The sequence below is a fragment of the Scyliorhinus canicula genome, chromosome 6 (assembly GCF_902713615.1).
Source record: "Scyliorhinus canicula chromosome 6, sScyCan1.1, whole genome shotgun sequence".
Lineage (NCBI taxonomy): Eukaryota > Metazoa > Chordata > Chondrichthyes > Carcharhiniformes > Scyliorhinidae > Scyliorhinus > Scyliorhinus canicula.
The window spans coordinates 93,974,544-93,994,017 of NC_052151.1; the positions used below are offsets into that span (position 1 = coordinate 93,974,544).

The following is a 19,474-nucleotide window of genomic DNA, read 5'->3' on the forward strand; positions in this document are numbered from 1 at the left end:
TTGTATGTGTACTGTTTACTGTTATTATTATAAAATTATAAACGCCTTAATAAAATGTTTTTCAAAAAAAAAAGAGCACTGCATTAATCATGGCCGATTTTTGTTTTCATATAGATTGGGCTAATCAAATTGGAAATGGCAGCCAAGAGAATGAATTCATAGAGTGCATTTCGGATATTTTTTGGAGCAATGTATTATGGAGCCAACTAGGAATCAAGCTGTTTTGGATATGGTAATGTACAATGTGATAAGTTTAATATCTGTAATGATCACAGTATGATACAACTTAGCATTCAGCTGAGTGAGAAAACAGAGACTGAAATATTCATGTTAAACTTAAGGATGAGGAATTATGAAGCTTTGAGGATGGAATTGACCAAGGTGGATTGGTTATATAAAATAGATGAACAGTGGTAGTCATTTAGGGAGAATTCATGACTCCCAGCAAAAATACATCCCAGTGAGGAGGAAAGATTCTAAGGAGAGAAAAAACCTACCATGGATTATCAGGGAATTTAAGAAGGGTATTAAGTTGAAAGCGGAAACATATGAGATGGCAAAGGTCAGTGGAAGGCTGGAAGAATGGGGAAGAATAAGAGTACACAAAGATGGACTAAAAAAAAATCAGGAAGGAGAAAATAAGCTATGAGGGCAAACTAGCCAGAAACATAAAAACTGACGTGATTTTAAGTACATTAAAAGGAAGAGCGAAGTAAAATAAAGATTTGGCCCCTTAGATAATAAAACTGGGGAAGTAATTATGGGGAACCAAGAAATGGCAGAGGAGGTAAATACATATTTTGCATTGATCTTTAATGTAGAGGATACTTCAAGCATCCCAGAAATCGTAAAAAAAATACAGGGGAGGAATGAAATACCATCACCATCAACAGAGAATTAATTTAAAGCAAACTAATGGGGTTCAAGGTTGACGAGCCCTCTGTACTAGTTGGTTTGGACTCCAGGATCTTAAAGAAGGCAGGTACAGAGATCATGGATACATTGGTAGTCCTGAAGGGGGAATACATCTGACAAATTTACTCGAGTCTTTTGAGGACATATCAGCTCGAGTAGATAGAGGAGAATCAGTTAGTATTGTGTATTTGGATTTTCAGAAGGCATTTAATAAGGTGTCACACAAAAGGCTACAATGCAAGATAGGAGCTCATGGTGTTGGAGGTAATATACTGACATGGATAGAGGATTGGCTAATGAACAGGAAGCAGCGAGTAGTAATAGGGGGGGTCTTTCTCAGATTGAAGAGCAGTAACCCGTGGAATGTCACAGGAATCGGTGCTGGGACCACAGCTCTTCACAATATGTATTAATGATTTGGAGAAAGGAACAGAGTGTACTGTGGCCAAATTTACAGATTGGGGGCGGCATTCTCCCCTACCCGGCATGACGGAGGGTGCCGGCGTCGGGGAGTAGCGCCAACCACTCAGGGGTCAGGCCTCCCCAAAGGTGGGGAATTCTCCCCACCTTTGGGGGCCAGCCCCGCGCCGGAGCGGTTTGCACCAGAAGACTGGCTGCCAATCGGCGCATGCGCTGGCAGTGATGTCAGCGGCAGCTGGCCGCTAACGTCACTGCCGGCGCATGCGCGATGTGGGGTTCTCTTCCGCTTCCGCCATGGCGGAGGCCGTGGCGGAAAATAGTGCACCCAGGGCACTGGCACGGAGTCAGAGCGGGGGGCCCCGATCGCGGGCCAGGCCACAGTGGGGGCACCCCCCAGGGTTTGATCCCCCCCCCACCCCCAGGGCCCCGGGGGCCTGCTCGCGCCGCTGATCCCGCCGTTCCAGAGGTGGTTCAAACCTCGGCAGCAGGAGAGGCCTCCCAGCGGCGGGACTTCGTCCCATCCGGGCCGGAGAATCACCGCAGGGGCCTCTCCGATCGGAGTGGCGAGATTCCTGCCACCGCCACTTCCCGGGTGGCGGAGAATCTCTGCCACGGCGGGGGCGGGATTTTCGGCGGCCCCGGGCGATTCTCCGACCCTGCTGGGGGTTGGAGAATTTCGCCCTATATAAGTGTGGCAGGCAAGGCAAGTTGGAAGGAGCTTATAAAACATATGGGGCATTGGGACCGGTTCTGGGGAGGTGGGACCTGGACAAACTGGACGGGTTAAACCTGGGCAGGAGCAGGACTGATGTCCTTGGGGAGGGGGAGTGAGGGGTGGTACTTGCCAGAGCAATTGGAGAGGGTTTAATGTCTTGAGATGGATTAAAAGCTGGTTAGCAGAGAGGAATCTGATTGGCAGGCAGTGACTAGTGGGGTACCGCAGGGATCTGTGCTAGGACCCCAACTGTTCACACTATATATTAATGATTTGGGCAAGGGAACAATATATATTAACTCCAAATTTGGTGGAGTGGGAAGGAGGGTGAACTGTGAGCTTCGGAAGCAAAAATAGGAAAGCAGATTATTTTTTGAATGGGTGCAAATTGGGAAAGTGGATATTCAGTGAGACCTTGGTGTCATCATGCATCAGTCGCTGAAAGTTAGCGTGCAGATACAGCAGGCAGTAAAGAGGGCAAATGGAATACCGGCCTTAATCTTGAGAAGATTTGAGTATAGGAATAGAGAAGGTTTACTGCAATTGTATAGGGCATTGATGAGGCCACACCTGGAGTATCGTGTGCCATTTTGGTGCCTTTATCTGAGGAAGGATGTTCTTGCTCTGGAGGGAGTGCAGCGAAGGTTTACCAGGCTGATTCCTGGGATGGCGAGACTGTCATATGAGGAGAGACTAAGTCGGCTAGAATTATATTCATTGGAGTTTAGAAGAGTGAGAGGGGTTCTCATGGAAACTTACAAAATTCGAACAGCATTAGACAGGATAGATTCAGAAAGAATGTTCCTGATAGTGGGGGAGTCCAGAACTAGTGGGTCGTAGTTCACCCAGAGAGTGGTGAATCTGTGGAATTCGCTACTACAGAAAGTAGTTGAGGCCAAAATGTTGTGTAACATGAAGAAGAAATTAGATTTAGCTCTTGGGGATAAAGGGGTCAAGAGATAAGGGGGGAGGGGGGGAGGCAGGATCAGAGTATTAAATTTGATGATCAGCCATGATCATAATGAATAGCAGAGCAGGCTCGAAGGGCCGAATGGCCTCCTCCTGCTTCTATTTTCTATGTTTCTCTGATACATGAATATCAAAGGGCAACATCTAACCTTGCTGGCATGGTCACACTTTTTTCTGAGATAGTCGTTCTCACACTGAAGTTGCTTCATGTCCAGCATGGGAAGCCGAATTCCATCTTCTAGGCACTTCTCTACTTTCTGCTGCAAACTGAACATAAATACAAGTCATTCACCCGAATTGTTGGCTGTTTTTCTTTCTCCACAGATGCTGCCTGTGTTTTTATAACAAAGACAGTCGTTGTCTTATATCAACATACTATAATACACCTTGAAGGCTTGTAGTTAAAGAGATTTGTGCAGCTGCATCTTAAAAATATTGGCTATTTTTAAAAAAGAAAACCAACCACACACAATCATTTTATCCAAACAAAGGTGTACCATTATTCAAAAATAATAAACAAAGAAATCATGCCTCAAACAGTTCTTTGGGGAGCAGTAGATCAGGATGACCAGACAATAGTTTCAGGTTCATTGGGACTGATTTTAACTCATTCAAAACACATCCACCTACAAAGTGTTAAAATTAAGCCCAAGGCGTCTCAAGCTAGAACCAATGTTTCTCTGTCTGCCCCAAAAATCAATTTGAGTAGGGCGGCAGTAGGGAGCACTGAATGTGGGAGTTACTGCCTCTTTATGTGTGGGTGGGGGGTGGGGGGGAGGGGGGGGGGGGGGGGAGATTGGGGTTGGGGGGGGGGGGGGGGGGGGTTGATGTACCATAAGTGATGCAGGCACTTGTTAATGGTAATGAAATTAATGAACCTACCCCATGTTGTCAACGGTGTAGTCCCCTAACCAATGTGAGCCTGGAATTTGTACTGGGATGACTGAATTTTCAGGCACAAAATATTTTAAAGCATGCTGAACTTATTATTGTTGTACTATATGGTTTTAAAGGGTGCACATTTGAATCAATTTTCATCCGCTTAATGGAGTCATTCAAGCTGCGAAATAGAACTATGCACATCCAAAATCTATTTTAAAAGGTACTGCTCACTTCCAAGTGTACCTTGAAATGAATGGGCAGAATTCCAATTGAAATGGGTAGCAGCCTTTTAACAATATTTAGATAGGGGCCCTGTGTCATTCTTTAGGGTCCCGTACGCAATTGGCACTGAACATTGAACAATGGAAACAGTAGTCTTTATGAGATCGCAGTAGGTTGCTCAAAAATGTCCAGAAAAAAAAATCCATCGAGCAAGATGAAGAAACTTTAAGTGAAAATATGTGAAATGATTACTAAGTAGTGTCAAATCAACTCCAGTATATTTCACCAGTCTTTCTATATGGTGGAGGCTCAGATGCCTCTACCTCCACCGAGAATTTGATCCCTTTCCTGTTTTTGCTCCAATGTTACTCTCAAAATAATGAACAAAGTGTTGGACCCCATGTTACCAGTGTTGTGATGGCACAACTGCGTCAATGATCTCATCATTGCCCTCAATTCTGAAAATCTGGCAAACTGTCTTGTAAAAGGTTAGGTGGGGTTACTGGGTTATGGGGATGGGGTGGAGGCATGGGCTTAAGTAGGGTGCTCTTTCCAAGGACCGGTGCAGAAGACTCGATGGGCTGAATGGCCTCCTTCTGCACTGTAACTCTGAAAAGACTAAACAGCAATTCACTTTTAATAAATGTTTGATATTCACGGACATCCTAATTCATGGAAAGGTGAACAATGAATCCCTGAATAAATCTTACCTTTGTACAGTGGCAACTAACTCCTTTTCCCTTTTTTTCTGACTCTCCAGAAGTGCCTCCTTCTCTCTGCAGATGATTTGATTCTCTCCAAGCTTTTTCTCCAAATCTTTGAACGTGTCCTGAAATTTCTCATTTTTTTCTTCCAGTGTTGTCAGCTATAATGGCAGCAATGAGGTGTTAGCAAGCAGTGATGTTTTTCCTTTTATAGGCAATGAATTACAGTCATTGTGGACAGAACTTTACGGTCCCCCGTCAGTGGGTTATCAGGTACTGAACTTCCTAATCCACAGACCACAACCATGGCAACACCACCTCCTTCACGATCATCCTCAACACCGGTGCCCCACAAGGCTGTGTCTTCAGCCCCCTACTATACTCCTTATACACCTATGACTGTGTGGCTAAATTCTCCATCAACTCGATTTCAAATTTGCTGATAACACCACCATAGTGGGTCGAATTTCAAACAATGCCGAGACAGAGTACAGGAATGAGATAGAGGATCTGGTGAACTGGTGAAACAAAAATAATCTCTCCCTCAATGTCAGCAAAAGGAAGGAGATTGTCATCGACTTCAGGAAGCGTATAGGAGAACATGTCCCTGTCTATGTCAATGGGAACGAAGTAGAAAGGGTCGAGAACTTCAAGTTTTTAGGTGTCCAGATTACCAACAACCTGACCTGGTCCCACCATGCTGACACTATATAGTTAAGAAAGCCCACCAATGACTCTACTTTCTTAGAAGATTAAAGAAATTTGCCATGTCAGCTCCGACTCTCACCAACTTCTACAGATGCACCATAGAAAGCATTCTTTCTGGTTGTATCACAGCTTGGTATGGTTCCTGCTCTGTCCACGATGGCAGAAAACTACAAAAGCTTGTGAATGTACCCCAGTACATCACGTAAACCAGCCTCCCATTCATTGACTCATTTACAATTCCCGCTGCCTCAGAAAGGCAACCAGCATAATTAAGGTCCCCACCCACCCTGGACATACTCCCTTCCACCTTCTTCTGTCAGAAAAAAGATACAAAAGTTTGAGGTTATGTATCAACCGACTCAAGAATAGATTCTTTCTTCCCTGCTGCCATCAGACTTTTGAATGGATGATGCACGATCAATTACACAAAGATGAGAGTTGGATGTAATCGAGGTTTTATTACAGTAAGGTGTGTGGCCTCCTACAGCAGCTGGCAAAATGGCTGCTGTATGAGGAGCACACATATTTATACTCCGCCTACTGGGCGGGCCTTACCACAAATCACCTAATATATACGTCAGCGGTGACTACCACAATGGACCGATCTTGTATTGAGTTGATCTTTTTTCTACATCCTAGCTGTGACTGTAACATTACATTCTATAGTCTCTTCTTCCTTCATTATGTACGATATGAGTTGTCTGCATAGCATGCAAGAAACAATACTTTTCACTGTATACTAATACATGTGACAATAACAAATCAAATCAAATCGAGGTGGAGAGTTTCACAAAAACCCCCAGGTGGCCCCCCCAGATTTGCAGGAAACTCTCCAAGGTGGGACTTCTGCCTGAGTGAGGGGCAGACGACCTGTCTCCTGTCAATTAACATTCCATGGGGCAATCTGAAAAATGCTGCCTGATGTTATGCTGTATGACCTTAAAGACATGCTATGGGGTATTACCTCTCACAGTAAGTGCAAGAAGCTCATGTATTTCTTTACCACCATGATTGAGACCATCCGTTCAACTGTTTCTGTTCTCTTCCCCTCTTCTCCTTATCTATGAGGCCAAATCCTTCTACTGGTGCTGAAAGTCTGTCCTCTCTTTGTTTGTTTTTTTAGCTTGCCTCATACCCTCTCTGAGCTGATCACTGTCATGAAACCCATCTGTTGCTCTCTTGACTGCATTTCCATTTTCTCGTCCCCAGTTGGCTGATATTGTCACACTCCCTTTCAAATGTGTTGTCCTCCTTCAAATGTCAACATGACATTAATCTGTCTTTACAAGCTACTTCGACCCTTACCTCTGGCCATATTTGTCACCTCCAGATTTGATTGTTCCAAAGTTCTCCCAGACAACCTCCAATACAACACCCCACATAAACTCAGCTCATCTGAAACTCTCCATTAGATTTGATACTGCACCAAATCCCATTTGTCCACCATCACTGTGCGTGCAGATTGGATAGGTGCCTGGTAACTCAGTGCCTATAATGTAAAATTCTTATCTTAATTTTATATCTTCGCCCTTGCTCTTCTTAGCAATGTCTTTGAACATGCTGCCTCCCAAATGTATGCTCATCACTCCTACAGTTTCAATTTCTACAATCATATATTTGCCACTCCAACAGGATGAAAAATTGGGCCTAGTCCAAATCACAAATGATATGTTCATGATGACAATGCACTTTCCCACTGACCATTCCGCAGCCTTTATCATCGTCCACCATAACAAACCTTTCCAGGAAAACTCTTATAATGCCCAACCTAATGAGATTTCTGGAAAATAAAGTTGAGGTTGACATTTCACTGTGGCTCTGATGGAGTGTTGCATTGTTGGAGGTGCTGCCTTTCAGATGAAATGTTAAACTAATGTCTGGTTTGTCTGTTCTGGCAGATGTAAAAGGCCCTATGGCACTATTTTAAATAAGAGCAGAGGAGTTATGCCCTATGTCCTGGCCAATGTTTATCCCTCACTCAACGGCTGGGATTCTCCGTCGCCTGCCACCGGTAGCGGGGTCCCTGATGCGGTGGAGAATTTAAAAATCGGGATCTAGGCCAGGCATCGGCAGGTGCCGATCCAATCACGACGCTCCGGCGCCTTGCTGTCGATGGGATCTGGGTTCATGACTGTACATCAGTGGGAGAATGTAAATGAATGCAAATGGGTCTTAATGAACCATTTGCATCCACTTAGCAGGCCCATCACCCTATTCTCCAGCCCTTCCTGATTCTACAGTCTTCTGGGCCAGGAATGACTTGGGCAAGGATTACTACAGGTCTCACTAAATGCGAGCCTGACGTAGTAGCCCTTGGAGTGGGTCCAGGGTGTAACCCCTCAAGGGGGTTGCCCCCAAAGCATCCAAGGGCCACCCTCCCCTGCCCCACAATGCATAACCTGCCCACCCCTCCTCTACCAGACCCCCATCACAGGACCCCCTCACCCGAGACCCCCTAACATTGGAGATCCCACCAATAGACCCCTAAATAGACTCTCACAGGGACCCACTTTATGGGGAATCCCCACAGGGACCACCTTAACAGGGGGACCCGCCACAGTCACCTAACTAAAGAAACCATCCACATAGACCCCTTTACTAGAGGGAACCCTGCAGAGATTCCCTAACCAGAGACCCCCATAGGGACCCCCTAACTAAAAGAACCCCCACAGAGACTACCTAACTAGAGGTACCCTCCCAGAAAAAAGACCCCTGTCTGAAAGCTAGATAGCAGTCTAGACAGATAAAGTGACAGAAATTACAGTTGTAACACTTATCTGGAGGCACCAAGTGTCCATTCCTAGAAAAAGAGCAGCTGTGACCTTTGTTTCAACCCCTCAGATCCTGTAAAGCTGCAAGCCATTCATTCATTTCGAATAGTAGGCTGTGATTGACAACTTCCCCAAAACATCTGCAGCCTTGATTCATTCATCTCCCTTCAAGGCTGAGTGCCTCTAAGTGATGAAACCCCAATATTTACAAGCATCAACCACATCAAAGACAGGTAAATGCATTGCAATCACACACTTGATGCTCAAAATAGCGGCCTGATAGTGGGATTCCCTTGAAAATAGTGAATTGCTCCCTGATTTGCGCTCCCAGGGGGAACATAACTCTAGTAATTCTCATCCCACGGGAGAACATTCTCCGCTCCCACGCCAGGTGGGAGAATCGCGGGAGGGCCGCTCTGGCACCCCCCGCGATTCTCCCACCCACCCCAAAATGGCGTGTCGCGTTTTGCGACATGCCGCTCGGAGAATTGCAGGCCGCCGTTTTTCACGGCGATCCGCGATTCTCCGACCCGGATGGGCTGAGTGGCCTGCCGTTCCCGACCAGTTCACACTGGCGGCAACCACACCTGGTCGCTGCCGACGTGAACATGGCGCCAAAAGCTGGTTTGTGGCTTGTGGGGGACGGAGAGGGGAGTGAGCACCACGACCGTGCTCGGGAGGAGACTGGCCCGCGATCGGTGCCCACCGATCATCGGGCCGGCGTCTCAAAGGGATGCACTCTTTTCCCTCCGCCGCCCAGCAAGATCAAGCCGCCACGTCTTGCGGGGCAGCGGAGGGCAAGACGGTAACTGCGCATGCGTGGGTTGGAGCCGGCCAACCTGCGCATGCGTGCTGACGTCATTAGGCGCGCCAGCCGCATCATTCTCAGCCCGCCGGGCCTTGACGCCAGCGACAAGGCCCCGCGGCCGAGATTTACGGCACAGCCCCCCTAGCCCCTGGGGGGAGAGAATAGGGGGCGAGAAGGGGCCTCCGACGCCGCTATGAACTTCTCCGGGTTTCACAATGGCGTCAGGCCTTGCGGAGAATTCCGCCCGTAGTATTCCAAATGGAGAATCTTGCCCAATATCACAAAAAAATAATTTTCTGGTCATTGTCCCTGTTGTTTGTCGGAGATTGCAGCGTGCAGACTTGTTGCCATGCTTCTCGCATGACAACAGACTACACTTAAAAACATTTCATTCATCTGTTGAGATGCCCGGTGTTCATGAAAAACACTATATAAATGCAAGTATTTATTTCCTTTCATTCTATTCTTATTGATCACGGCTGCTGTATTTCAAACAATGGCTTCTCTTCCCACCCTCAATCTGTCACATCCGTACTCAATCTCAATTCTGTTTACTTTGGCTCTTTCTTTCCCCTCTGATCCTGATGTTAAAATCCCTTTGTGGCTTTACCTTTATTTCTGAAACATCTTAAGCTCTGCAATGCCAACTCCACTCTCACCCTTATCCCTGCCCCACCAACTACACTGCCAACCATCAAACCTTTCTTTTCCCTGACTTTGCTTCTAATGGATCATCCCTCCTTTTGCCACACCATTGTCAGCCATGCCTTCAGATTCCTAGAACCCACAAATAATCCCTTAATCCAGCAAACTCTCCTCATTCTATAGGATCCTGATGAAATCCACTTGTTTACCAAGCCTTTGGATCAATCTTCCAGCTATCTCTTATTGTGGCTTCTCATCCTTTCTCTGAACCATCTTGGGATGTATTATTTGGTGTGTAAGGCAATATAAAATTATAGGATCATATAATAGTACAGAGGAGCAGGACGCTGTTTGACTCATCGTGTCTGTGCTGATTCTTTCGAAGAGTGTGTCCCAGGCCCCTGCTCTTTCCTGATTTCCCTGCATTTTTTTCTCCCTCAAGTATAAATTCAAGTCTCTTTGAAAGTTAAATATTGATTCTGTTTCTACCTCTGCATCAACTAATTTAAGTGCAAACCAGTCATTGCATGAAAATGATTTTCTTCATTTCACCTCTAAATCCTTTGCCCACTGGTTATCGACCATTCAGCCATTTGAAACAGCTTCTCCTTATTTACGCTATTTGGAACCTTCTTGATCTAAAACATTTTATTTTTTAAATCCCCCTATTAGCCTAAGACCACTGAGAAATAAAGTTAGCAAACACAGGGATACTTGCTGTACTATTGTGTAGAGATTCCCTTTCAGAAAACTGGAGAGAGAGCCTTTCAGGGACCATCTGCAAATCATTCTGGCTCTGTCAGACTCCTGCTCAACCTGACAGCATTTGGCAAAAATGCCGCTCAACCTAAAAACGCCTAGCAGACTGCCAAATCTCTATCAAACTGCAATACTACAGACAGACCTGGCTCCTCCCATTAATTACATAATCTTTATCCGACTCAGATCCCATGACCTGCTTCCTACGTCTAAACACAATGACCCAAACTATCTACTCTCCAGGGAATCTCCAGCTATCATAACAAAGTTCCATTAGGCATCTCTTTGTAAACAAGTACATGATTGGAATGATTGATTATCCACTTTTACATCATCTTAATTGTACCTTTTGCAGACACACCGCCCCACCTGTATGTTAAACCAGGATTTTTAAAAGATATTACTGCAACAGATGTATATATATAATACAAGCTACATAAAGAATTCCTATATTCATCACACTGTCGAGCTACCTTCAAAGATATGTCCACAGACAACCTCAGACATCCTCTATTCTTACTTTTCCTTTAAAATTGTACCATTTAGCATATATTAACTGGAATTCTTCGGTCGTTGTGATTCACTTTTCCCATCGGCAGCGCACCGCCATAGATTTTGCGGTGGTGTGAGGTGCTTTCAATGGGAAATTTTGCCACCAGCGAACGGCATGCCACCGAGAGACACATGGCTGGGGAACTGGAGAATTCCACCCATTGTTTCCCCCTTATCGGTACTACCAAATGTGTCAATGTTTAAATTGTTGTTGAAATTTTAGTGCACAAATTAGATATGATATTATTTTATGATATTTTATCAGGAAGGAATTTTGATTCGACTTTGAAGATAAAATTATATTGAGTTGACAAAGGGCAGAATTCCCCGGCCACACCTGCCCGGCGACCAGAAATTCCCGCCCGAGGTCATGGATCTTTACATGGTCCGTGTCCTGCCTGTGACATCTTGCGGCAGGCGCGGCCAAAGAATCCAAGTTTTAACTTCCAGTGGTATACAATCTAACTCCAATGTCTGGGAAGATGTATGTGAAATGTTAGACAAATTAACCATCTTGGAGGTTTGAGTTCTCACAAACCACATCGGTTTTCAGACAATGGAGGCTATTGAGAACAACCCAGATCTTTGACATATTTAATGTCAAATACTTTTCATAATGTGTTTCCATATGGATACGCATCAGTTTTCAGTCAGAGTGTGACACTCTGACAAATGTTGGGGAAATCTTTAAGATGAAAATCATTGATTTTCATCTTAAGAATGCTCATTAAAACAGCTGGCCACTGGCATACCATCAGGCCTTCCAGATCTTAATTCACGCCAGCGTGAAGTTATATCAGCCTAAAATCCGCTCACATAAGAGAGGCATGCACAAGGCAGTGCACAGTTTGCAAGAAACTTTGTAGTCAGTGAAAACAAAGCCTTTCTGTCATAGTGCTGTGCTGCTGAAGTATCCTTCTCTCCATCTCCATGACAAGCTAGTGGTCATGGACAGCACCATGTTACTGGACCCATGGATCCTCCTGTGTTACCGTCTCAGATGAATAGAGTGCCAGTGGTTGGAGAGTACTGGGGTCTCCTTTCCCCTGGTGCCACACATCTATCTGAACAGCACTGTGCTTGCAGGACTGATGCAGCCACCACGTTCTCTCAGGGTTGGAGTATAAGGCGAGGCCTCGGGTGACGGGTGGGGGGCGGAGGGTGACAGCAAAGTGGCCTGACTGAGACAAGGGGAGGAAAGTGTAATGAGAGCTGTGGAAGGTGGGAGAGAGATGCAGGGTGAGAGCAGGATGGTAGCACAGTGGTTAGCACTGTTGCTTCACAGCGCCAGGGTCCCACTGAGCCCTGAGTGGAATACTTGGCCAACCCACCCCTTTCTCAATCTCGTCTGGTCTATACCTTTAGGTGTGTCTCTTGTAGCATTTCCACGTCCCCCTTCAGCCCTCTCAAATGCGCAAACACGTGAGCCCTCTTGACTGGCCCATTCAACCCTCTGACGTTCCATGTAATGAGCCTGGTCGGGGGGCTTCCCCCCTCCCCCCCCCCCCCCCCCCCCAACCACTCGCCCGTCTCTGGCGCTATGAGACAGCATTGCTAACCACTGTGTCAGGCGCCTTACCTCTCCCTGCCTATCCAAACAAATCTACAAGGTTCAGACGTACTCCTACCAGTTCAAATCTGCACATTTAGGGTTCCAGACAGCTACCTTACCAAAATCACACATGAATGGAGGCAGCTGTTGATTTATATGGGGAGCTGCTTCTGGAACCACGGATGTGCAATTTATAATCTGCTCCCATTCTCCTCAACTGTATAAATGGCTGAGGCTGGGTGCGTGGGCTGTTGCTTCAGGATCCAAGCCTTTGCCGGTAATCATCATGTAGAAACTTTATCCACCTGTCCGAAAATTCAGGCCTCCCTTTCGAAACCTAGCAGCCTCCTAGTAACTGATTTGTGTTTGTCTGTCCTCCCATTGCTGAATTTTGAGGTACTGGGCACTTAAATCCTAATTTCCTTTAGTTAAGCTGATGCAATTCATTTTCTTCTACTCCTACTGTTGTAGAAGTAAAATAGAAACAACTTTTAAATTCTGCACAATTAGAAAACTATCAATTGATTTTGGAAGCTGAAGATGGATACCAATTACCCTCTACTTTCTGATGGTTCAGAAGTTTCAGGGTTATACTATTTGAAGTTTTGGCCTTCAATAATTTGTTGCCTGGAAACATGACACTATGCCAACAGATAGTCATAGCTGCCTGAGAGATAAGTAGTGTCTTTGGACAGTAAAAAATCCCGAAAAAGAACAGTTTCAATCAGTTTACTTTCAGTTATTCTTAAATAAAATTACGCTGGCGTTTCATTTTGCAAAAACAAAGGACCTCATTAGGATGCCAAAGGAGTCTATAGAGATGGTTGCATTTGTGACTGAATTTGCATAATTTTGCATACTTTTGAGCTGTAGATGTGTAAATGTCTATAACCACTGTAATAAAGCATTCCCCAACTGTTTCCTTTGAATAATTTGCTTCGAAAAGCTAATTAAAAACAGTAGGTAACTGCCCATGCTGAAAGCCTCATTTAGTAATTTCAGCCTCATATGGCAAGACATATCAGTAAATGACTTGTAAGTTGTTGCATTTGAATTATACATGACAGCGAAATCTCAGCACATTCTTTATTTGATTGTCTAATGCCTATTTGTGCCCAATCCATAAATATGACAGTCATTACTGTTCGATATTTTTGTGAATAAAGACTTGGTTGTTGAAGTACACATGTGTGTAATAAAATTGTAATAATTGGTAATAAAAGTTCTATTTCACATCATGGTGGCTTGATTTGTACATAATGTATTTGGCATTAGCTTTTGTTTTAGAAGACCAGTTTCCCCCGAGGGCAAGGAAAATATAATTGTGAACTATCTTGGTATAGGTATAATTGTCTAATAGGAGCTACAAAATCATGGAGACCATTTAGTTCCATTAAACGACTCTCATAGTGATTCTTTCTTGTTGAATTAGTCTTAATCCTTAAATTTTAAATAATTACGAACAAAAGATGAATTCCTACGCTGTGCACTTCTTTAATTGGTTTTACGCTTTGGTGAAAATGAGGCCTCAGTTGGTGAGGCAAATTTGCCAGAATCGGAAACATGTAAGTTGATTTTGGTTAGCTTTAGAACATAGAACATAGAACAGTACAGCACAGAACAATCCCACCACATAGGAGGGAGATTGAGAACCTAGTGGAGTGGTACAGTGACAACAATCTATCCCTCAATGCCAGCAAAACTAAAGAGCTGGTCATTGACTTCAGAAAGCAAAGTCCTGTACACACCCCTGCCAGCATCAACGGGGCCGAGGTGGAGATGGTTAGCAGTTTCAAATTCCTAGGGGTACACATCTCCAAAAATCTGTCCTGGTCCACCTTCGTTGATGCTACCACCAAGAAAGCACAACAGCGCCTCTACTTCCTCAGAAAACTAAGGAAATTTAGCATATCCACATTAATTCTGACCAACTTTTACAGATGCACCATGGAAAGCATCCTATCTGGCTGCATCACAGCCTGGTATGGCAACTGCTCGGTCCAGGACAGCAAGAAACTTCAGAGAGTCGTGAACACAGCCCAGTATATCACACAAACCTACCTCCCATCCATTGACTCTATCTACACCTCCCGCTGCCTGGGGAAAGCGGGCAGCATAATCAAAGGCCCCTCCTACTTGGCCTACTCATTCTTCCAACCTCTCCCATCGGGCAGGAGGTATAAAAGTCTGAGAACACGCATGAACAGACTCAAAAACAGCTTCTTTCCCACTGTTACCACACTCCTAAACAACCTCTTATGGACTGACCTGATTAACACTACACCCCTGTATGCTTCACCCGATGTCGATGTTATATAGTTACTTTGTGTACCTTGTGTTGCTCTATCATGTATTTTCTTTTATTTCCTTTTCTTTTCATGTACTTAATGATCTGTTGAGCTTCTCACAGAAAAATACTTTTCACTGTACCTTGGTACATGTTACAGTAAACAAATCCAATTTACATAGCACCTGGTGGAATTTAAATTAACTTAATTAATAAATCTGGAATTAAAAGCAAGCATCAATAATGAGGCTGGATTAGCACAGGGTTAAAGAGCTGGCTTCTGAAGCAGACCAAGGCAGGCCAGCAGCATGCTTCAATTCCCGTACCAGCCTCCCTGAACAGGCCTACTTGTGACAATAAGCGATTTTCATTTCATTTCATAATGGTGATCATGAAATTACTGGATTGTTATTAAAACCCACCCTGGTTTACTAATGACCTACCATTATGGAAGCAAATCGGGTTGGACCCACAGCAATGTGGTTGATTCTTAATTAACTGCCTACTGAAATGACCTAGAAAGCCACTTAGTTGCATCGAACCATTACAGAAATGCCAAATAAAAAATGTCATGTTTAAGGAGCATCTTGACAAACACATGAATAGGATGGGAATAGAGGGATACGGACTCGGGAAGTTTAGAAGTTTTTAGTTTAGGCGGGCAACATGGTCGGCGCAGGCTTGGAGGGCTGAAGGGCCTGTTGCGGTGCTGTACTTTTCTTTGTTCTTTGTATGTGGCACTGATTGGGCAGTAGAAATGGCAATGCTCAGTCAACCCTCATTTGCATCTGGGATCTGGTGACAAAATAGGGAGAGCTGTCGCACAGACTCATCAAGCAACAGCCTGACATAGTCATGTTCACTGAATCATACCTTTGAGAAAATTTCCCTACTTCTCCCTCGCACCATTTCTGGGTATGTCCTGTCCTACTGGCAGGACAGACCCACCGAGGTGGCAGCAACATGGTATAGAGGAGGAAGTGATCCTGGGATCACATTGACTTCAAACTCAATTAACTCTCATGGTATCAGGTCAAACATGAGCAAGGAAACAACTTGCTAACTACTACTTACCACCTGCTCTCAGCTGGTGAATCAGTGCTCCTTCCTCCATGCTGAACATTAATTGGAAGAAGGATGGCAAACTCTACTCTTACTTCATGTTCATAACGAAGGGTGGCTTGGTGGCACTTTTCCTGACTGAGCTGGTTGAGTTCTGAAGGACATACCCGTCAGACTATCCCTTTCATGGTTGTGAGAGAACAAATGGGGAAAACCTATTGAACTCGCCCATGAGGCAGCATGGTGGCACAGTGGTTAGCACTGCTGCCTCACAGTGGCAAGGACCCAGGTTTGATTCCAGCCTTGACTGACTGTCAGTGTAGAGTTTGCACGTTCTCACTATGTCTGCGTGGGTGCTCCAGTTTTCTCTCACAGTCCAAAGATGTGCAGGTTAGGTAAATTGGACACAATCAATGTGTGGGGTTACAGGGATAGGGCAGGGGAATTGGCCTGATTAGAGTGCTCTTTCAGAGGTTTGGTGCAGACTAAATGGGCCAAATAGGTCTCCTTCTACACTGTAGGGATTCTATGGATACTTGTCACAGATGAATCTGTCCATGACAGTATTGGTAGAAGTGATTTCCTTGTGGAGACAAAGTCCCATTTTCACAATTAGATTATCCTCCACCATGTTAGAACATAGAACATAGAACAGTACAGCACAGAACAGGCTCTTCGGCCCTTGATGTTGTGCCGAGCATTGTCCGAAACCCAGATCAAGCTATCCCACTCCCTGTCATTCTGGTGTGCTCCATGTGCCTATTCAATAACCGCTTGGAAGTTCCTAAAGTGTCCGACTCCACTATCACAGCAGCAGTCCATTCCACAACCTAACCACTCTCTGAGTAAAGAACCTACCTCGGACATCCCTCCTGTATCTCCCACCCTGAATCTTATAGTTATGCCCCCTTGTAACAGTTACATCCACCCGAGGAAATAGTCTCTGAATGTCCACTCTATCTATCTCCCTCATCATCTTATAAACCTCTAGTAAGTCGCCTCTCATCCTCCTCCGCTCCAAAGAGAAAAGCCCTAGCTCCCTCAACCTTTCCTCATAAGACCTATCCTGCAAACCAGGCAGCATCCTGGTAAATCTCCTTTGCACCCTTTCCAATGCTTCCACATCCTTCCTATAGTGAGGTGACCAGAATTGCACACAATACTCCAAAATGTGGTCTCACCAGGGTCATATATAGTTGCAGCATAACCCCGCGGCTCTTAAACTCAAGCCCCCTGTTAATAAACGCTAACACACTATAAGCCTTCTTCACGGCTCTATCCACTTGAGTGGCAACCTTCAGAGATCTGTGGACATGAACCCCGAGATCTCTCTTTTCCTCCACATTCCTCAGAACCCTGCCATTGACCCTGTAATCTGCATTCAAATTTTTTCTACCAAAATGAATTACCTCGCACTTATCAGGGTTAAACTCCATCTGCCATTTTTTGGCCCAGCTCTGCATCCTATCAATGTCTCTTTGCAGTTACAACAGCCCCCCACCTCATCCATTACTCCACCAATCTTGGTGTCATCAGCAAATTTACTGACCCACCCTTCAGCCCCCTCCTCCAAGTCATTGATAAAAATTACAAATAGCAGAGGACCCAGCACTGATCCCTGTGGTACACCGCTGATAACTGGTCTCCAGTCTGAAAATTTTCCATCCACCACCACCCTCTGTCTTCTATGTGATAGCCAGTTACTTATCCAATTTGCCAAAGTTCCCTCTATCCCACACCTCCTTACTTTCTTCATGAGCCGACCATGGGGAACCTTATCAAACGCCTTACTAAAATCCATGTATACGACATCAACTGCTCTACCTTCATCTTCTACACACTTAGTTACCTCCTCAAAGAATTCAAACAAATTTGTGAGGCAAGACTTACTCTTCACGAATCCCTGTTGACTATCCCGGATTAAGCTGCATCTTTCCAAATGGTCATAAATCCTATCCTTCAGGACCCTTTCCATTAAATTACCGACCACTGAAGTAAGACTAACTGGTCTATAATTACCAGGGTCATTCCTATTGCCTTTCTTGAACAGAGGAACAACATTCGCCACTCTCCAGTCCTCTGGCACTATCCCCATGGACAGTGAGGACCCAAAGATCAAAGCCAAAGGCTCTGCAATCTCACCCCTTGGATCCTTGGATATATACCATCTGGCCCAGGGGACTTGTCAACCCTCAGGTTTTTCAAAATTGAGAATACATCTTTCCTCAGAACATCTACCTCCTCCAGCCTACCCGCCTGTATCACACGCTCATCCTCAAAAACATGGCCCCTCTCCTTGGTGAACACTGAAGAAAAGTATTCATTCAACACCTCTCCTATTTCTTCTGACTCCATGCACAAGTTCCCACTGCTGTCCTTGACCGGCCCTACCCTCACCCTGGTCATTCTTTTATTTCTCACAAAAGAGTAAAAAGCCTTGGTGTGTTCCTTGATCCAACCCACCAAGGACTTCTCATGCCCCCTCCTCGCTCTCCTAAGCCCTTTTTTTTAAAGCTCATTCCTTGCTACCTTGCAACCCTCAAGCGACCCAACTGAACCTTGTTTTCTCATCCTTACATACTCTTCCTTTTTCATCTTACAAGACATTCAACCTCTTTTGTGAACCATGGTTCCCTCACACGGCCATTCCCTCCCTGCCTGACAGGGACCTACCTATGAAGGAAACGCAGTATTTGCTCCTTGAACAAGCTCCACTTTTCATTTGTGCCTTTCCCTGACAATTTCTGTTCCCATCTTATGCTCCATAATTCTTGCCTAATTGCATCATAATTATCCCTCACCCAATTATAAACCTTGCCCTGCCATATGGACCTATCCCTCTCCATTGCAATAGTGAAAGACACCGAATTGTGGTCACTGTCTCCAAAGTGCTCGCCCACAAACAAATCTAACACTTGGCCCGGTTCATTGCCCAGTGCCAAATCCAATGTGCCCCCCCCCCCCCCTCCTCTTGTCGGCCTATCCACATATTGTGTCAGGAAACCCTCCTGTACACACTGTACAAAAACTGCCCCATCCGAACTGTTCGACCCATAGAGGTCCCAATCAATATTTGGAAAGTTAAAGTCACCCATGACAACTACCCTGAGACCTCCACACCTATCCATAATCTGTTTTGCAATTTATTCCTCCACATCTCTGATACTATTTGGGGGCCTATAGAAAACTCCTAACAATGTGACCGCTCTTTTCCTATTTCTAACTTCGGCCCTCAGTAGACAAATCCCCTTTGAACTGCCTTTCTGCAGCCGTTAAACTATCCTTGATTAACAGTGCTACTCCTCCACCTCTTTTACCACCTTCCCTACTCTTACTGAAACATCTATACCCCAGAACTTCCAACAACCATTCCTGTTGTGTGATGCTATCACTGTACTAAATGGGATAGATTCAGAACAGACCTTGCAACTCAAAACTGCGCATTCATGAGGTGATGTGGGCCATCAGCAGCAGGATTTTATTCAATCATAACCTGTAATCCT

General features: G+C 45.0%; 1 protein-coding gene across 5 annotated transcripts in view; it reads right to left on the reverse strand.

Annotated features, from left to right (window-relative positions):
- Positions 1 to 19,474, reverse strand: part of cep85l (centrosomal protein 85, like) — a 355,373-nt gene that overhangs the window by 35,678 nt on the left and 300,221 nt on the right. For all 5 annotated transcript variants that reach the window (XM_038799676.1, XM_038799678.1, XM_038799675.1 and 2 more), the window contains 2 exons: positions 4,834 to 4,988; positions 3,169 to 3,286 (listed from right to left, as the gene is read on the reverse strand). In XM_038799676.1, the coding sequence (XP_038655604.1) occupies positions 3,169 to 3,286; positions 4,834 to 4,988 (273 nt within the window). The remainder of the gene's footprint in view (positions 1 to 3,168; positions 3,287 to 4,833; positions 4,989 to 19,474) is intronic.